Source organism: Salmo salar, chromosome ssa02 (assembly GCF_905237065.1).
Source record: "Salmo salar chromosome ssa02, Ssal_v3.1, whole genome shotgun sequence".
Classification (NCBI taxonomy): Eukaryota; Metazoa; Chordata; class Actinopteri; order Salmoniformes; family Salmonidae; genus Salmo; species Salmo salar.
The window spans coordinates 92,553,012-92,558,011 of NC_059443.1; the positions used below are offsets into that span (position 1 = coordinate 92,553,012).

Below are 5,000 nucleotides of genomic sequence, written 5' to 3' on the forward strand. Positions count from 1 at the left end.
GGGTTTAATATGCTCCCGATAAACCAATGAGGAGATGGGAGAGGCGGGACATTCAGCGCGTCGACCGTCACCAATAGCAACCGAGTTCTATTTTTAACGCCTGGCTACTCAGACAATCGTTGAGCGTTTTTTTGGGAGGCGATAATTGAATAACGTTTATGTTTGCGACGCTAACGCTCGTAACGCGGGGGTGTGGTCAGCGTGTTAGGGTTGGTTAATTAACAGGCTGATTGGTCGGCTATTAGCTTCCCTTCCGGGGCCTGAGGGCAACACACCTTCCTGTCGGCTTAGATTGAGGATGTGGCAAATTGGAGTGGTAATATCCTCAGTCAATTCCCCATCCAGATTGTTAGACCTGACGGTGGCTTGTCATTGTTGATAGACTTCAATCATTTATTTTTTTCCTCTCCACTTTCTTCCCACACTCCCTTTACGGAATTCAAAATTACAATGTTTGTCTTTCGTAATTTGGTCAGATGTACTTGGATGTGTCGTGTCAGCGTTTGTCTGTTGTTTGCTAATCTTGCCAATGAATTTAAAAAACATAATAATAGCCTTCCCTGTGGCTCAGTTGGTAGAGCATGGTGTTTGCTACGCCAGCATGGTGTTTGCAACGCCAGGGTTGTGGGTTCGATTCCCACGGGGGGGCCAGTACAAAAGAATGCATGAAATGAAATTAAATGTATGCATTCACTATTGTAAGTCGCTCTGGATCAGAGCGTCTGCTAAAATGACTAAAATGTAAAAAATGTAAATGATTCAATGAATGATGGAGCTGAGTTTGCCTTTTCCCCCAAAATGTCATTGAAGGTCCTCCAACGTTTTTTTTTACTATCTTTGTGTTATTTATCTTTGTTTCATAGTGTAGTTTCTTCTTTAGTCACATGATTTCTCAATATGCAGTAGGTTTGCCAATCGGTTGTACAGCCGGACTTATTTGCCGTTCATGTCACAAAATCCTTCGTTGTGTTGCAGGGAAGACCAAAATGCAGCGGAGTTGTGGATACTCATATTTTAATTAACAAAAAAAGAGTAAAGCATCCACTTGACAAAACAATAAATGATAACCACAACACTAAACAGTTTTGCAGGCTCACCAACGCAGTGCAAAAACAACTACCCACAAAACCAAGTGACAAACATACTCCTACATATATGACTCCCAATCAGGAACAACGATCCCCAGCTGTTCCTGATCAGGAGTCACAAGACCAACACAGAACAATCACACACACAAGACTGCCACGTCCTGACACCAAAACTATTACAACAGCTCCATCTGCTGGTCAGGACGTGACAGTACCCCCCCCTCAAGGTGCAGACCCCGGAATGCACCTAACAACAAAAAAAACACCAACAAACAAAATCCCCAACAAAACCCATAAACAATAAGGGAGGGTGGCTGCCGTCAACAACGGCACTGTGCTACACCCTCCCTCCCCAACCCACCTATCCTGGAGGTGGCTCAGGTGCAGGACGTGGACCTTGCTCCACCATCGGCGTCGCCCACTTCGGTGGCGCCAATAGCTGCGCCAGGCAGACGGACCCCTCGGGCTGGGCCGGAGGACAGGAGGGCCCCTCGGGCTGGGCCGGGGGACAGGAGGGCCCCTCGGGCTGGGCCGGGGGACAGGAGGGCCCCTCGGGCTGGGCCGGGGGACAGGAGGGCCCCTCGGGCTGGGCCGGGGGACAGGAGGGCCCCTCGGGCTGGGCCGGGGGACAGGAGGGCCCCTCGGGCTGGGCCGGAGGGCAGGAGGGCCCCTCGGGCTGGGCTGGAGGGCAGGAGGGCCCCTCGGGCTGGGCCGGAGGGCAGTCTGGCCACTCCGGGCAGTTCAGCGCAGTCTGGCCACTCCGGTAGTTCAGCGCAGTCTGGCCACTCCGGCAGTTCAGGGCAGTCTGGCCACTCCGGCAGTTCAGCGCAGTCTGGCCACTCCGGCAGTTCAGCGCAGTCTGGCCACTCCGGCAGTTCAGCACAGTCTGGCCACTCCGGCAGTTCAGCGCAGTCTGGCCACTCCGGCGACTGTTGACTGGCGGGCAGCTCCGGCGACTGTTGACTGGCGGGCAGCTCCGACGACTGTTGACTGGCGGGCAGCTCCGACGACTGTTGACTGGCGGGCAGCTCCGACGACTGTTGACTGGCGGGCAGCTCTGACGACTGTTGACTGGCGGTGCTGGGCTGACGCACTAGACTCCTGATGCGTGGGGCTGCTACTGGACGTGCCAGCCTGGAGACACGCACCTCCATGCTAGTGCGTCTAGCGGGAAACACCGGACCGAAAGGGCGCACTGGCGTTCTTGAGCGCAGGGTTGGCATCACCCCTTCCGGCTCGATGCCTACTTCGCCCTGGCACATGCGGGGCGCTGGTACCTTGCCTACCGGCCGGAAAATCCCAGGCCTCACCACAGCCCCAACCCCAAAGCACGGGACCTGTCCAGTCTGCCCTACAAGGGTACGGGGAGCTGGCCTGGGGCTGTAATCTCGCCCCGCCAAATAGCCCTTGTGCCCCCCCCTAAAAAATTATTTGGGCTGCCTCGGGTTCTACCTGCCTCCCAGGCAGGTTGTCACAGTGGACCCGCAACTGCTTCCATGTCCAGTCAATCCTCGCCGTCAACACCTCCAGCGACCAGGAATCCATCACCTCCCGAGCGCGCTGCTTCCAACATTCCTCCCTCACTTGCCTCTGTCCTCTTTTCCGCTGCTTGGTCCTTTGGTGGTGGGTAGTTCTGTCACAAAATCCTTCGTTGTGTTGCAGGGAAGACCAAAATGCAGCGTTAGTAAAGATGTGATCAATACATATTGATGATTTCATTCATGTGCTGTTTGGACCTACCCTGGTAGGTTGATTGATAACCTGAACCTGGTTGTAGGCACTGGTTACAGATTGAATCTTTCTCTTGAGTGGGCAGGCTGATGAAAAGCCAGTCAATATTTAAAATCATCCAGAAAATAGACCTCTCTATTGATATCATCACATTAAATCGTCTCTAAGCTTTACAGGTTCTGAATATATGTGTATGTGTGGTAACTATGTGTGTTGTCGTCGTCCTGGTAACTATGTGTGTTGTCGTCCTGGTAACTGTGTGTGTGTTATCGTCCTGGTAACTGTGTGTGTTGTCGTCCTGGTAACTGTGTGTGTTGTCGTCCTGGTAACTATGTGTGTGTTGTCATCCTGGTAACTCTGTGCGTTTGTCGTCCTTCCCTCTCCAGGTGGGCTCGTTCTTCATGCTGAACCTGTGCCTGGTCGTCATAGCAACCCAGTTCTCGGAGACGAAGCAGCGGGAGAACGCCCTGATGAGGTCGGAGCAGCGCGCCCGTTACCTCAGCAACGCCTCCACTCTGGCGTCCTATCAGGAACCGGGGTCTTGTTACGAGGAGACGCTGCGTTACATCGGTCATCTGTACCGTAAACTGACCCGCAGAGCCGCCCGGGTCGTCAAGCGCTTCTCCACGCCCACGCCTCGCCGCACCTGTCCCTGTTGGACACGCCAACGCACACCCAAAGGAGAGGTGAACGGACTGGCCAATCGGCACTCGGGACACGCTCACGGTGTCTTCCACCTTGCTCATTGTCGTCCTCCTCCTCCTCCTCCTCTTCCTCGTCCGTCTAACTCTGTAGGGGTGGAGATGAGTAACGGGGGTAACGGGGGAGTAGGGAGGAAGGGCGGGGAGTTAAACTACCCCTCTATCTACCCCCACGACCTCTACGACCTGACCCCTGACCCCGGCTACGTGACCTCCGGTGGGAGGGGCCACGCCGTCTCAGTGGAGGCGCTCAGCAAACTGCAGCAACTGGTGTTAGAACACGATAAGAGTGAGTGTGTGTGTTCTCAGTGTGTGTGTTCTCAGTGTGTGTGTGTGTATGTGTGTGTGTGTGTGTGTGTGTGTGTGTGTGTGTGTGTGTGTGTGTGTGTGTGTGTGTGTGTGTTCTCAGTGTGTGTGTGTGTGTGTGTGTGTGTGTGTGTGTGTGTGTGTGTGTGTGTGTGTGTGTGTGTGTGTCTCAGTGTGTGTGTTCTCAGTGTGTGTGTGTGTGTGTGTGTGTGTGTGTGTGTGTGTGTGTGTGTGTGTGTGTGTGTGTGTGTGTCGTGTGTCGTGTGTGTGTGTGTGTGTGTGTGTGTGTGTGTGTGTGTGTGTGTGTGTGTGTGTGAGTCTAGTAACGTCTCTCCATCAGGTGTGTGTGTTGACAGTCTGGCGTTACCGTTTTCAGAGGCGGAGCACTGGGAGTCGTTGCCGTGCCCCTACTGCGTCCACGACGACCAGCTTAGTGACAACGACCATGCCGATTTTGAACCAGGCAACCAGCGCCACGGCAACCAGAGCCCTGGCCGCGGTAACAGCCTCCGGCGTGTAGATGGACAGGCCCTGAGGCCAATCGGAGAGCTAGTTGGGTGGTGGGCGGAGCTACAGACCAGGTTGGAGCATGTAAGACTGTAGGACTTATTGACGTTGTCAATGATCATCTAGTTAGACTGATCTGATCTATACCTGCCTGGGTTTTAGATATCGTAGGATATTCCATGTTATGTTTGTTTCTTCATACATGTAAGAAATGTACTTTACAAATTATTACTATTATAGTATGATGTTATGATTATGATTTTATTATTATTATTATATTATTGTTATTACTATTAATGTAATTACTATTATTACGATTATTACTATATAATTAATTTGATTATTATATTATTATTATTATTATGAGTATTATTATTATTTTATTATTATTTTAGTATATTATTATTTAGTTATGAGTATAATTAGTATTACTATTATTATGTTATTACTATTGTTACTATTATTATATTATTACTATTATTATATTACCATTATTATTATATTACTATTATTTTATTACACTATTATATTATTATTGCGATTATTATATTATTATTACTATTATCATTACTATTGCGATTATTATATTATTATTACTATTATTATATTATTACTATTATTATTATTATTATTGCTATTATTATATTACTATTTATTATTATTACTA

At 49.8% G+C, this 5,000-nt stretch overlaps 1 protein-coding gene across 1 annotated transcript in view; it reads left to right on the plus strand.

Moving 5' to 3' along the window:
• Positions 1-5,000, plus strand: part of LOC106592863 (voltage-dependent T-type calcium channel subunit alpha-1H) — a 103,885-nt gene that overhangs the window by 28,936 nt on the left and 69,949 nt on the right. Inside the window, exons 8-9 of the mRNA XM_045712369.1 lie at positions 3,206-3,809; positions 4,203-4,417. Coding sequence (XP_045568325.1) covers positions 3,206-3,809; positions 4,203-4,417 — 819 coding nt within the window. The remainder of the gene's footprint in view (positions 1-3,205; positions 3,810-4,202; positions 4,418-5,000) is intronic.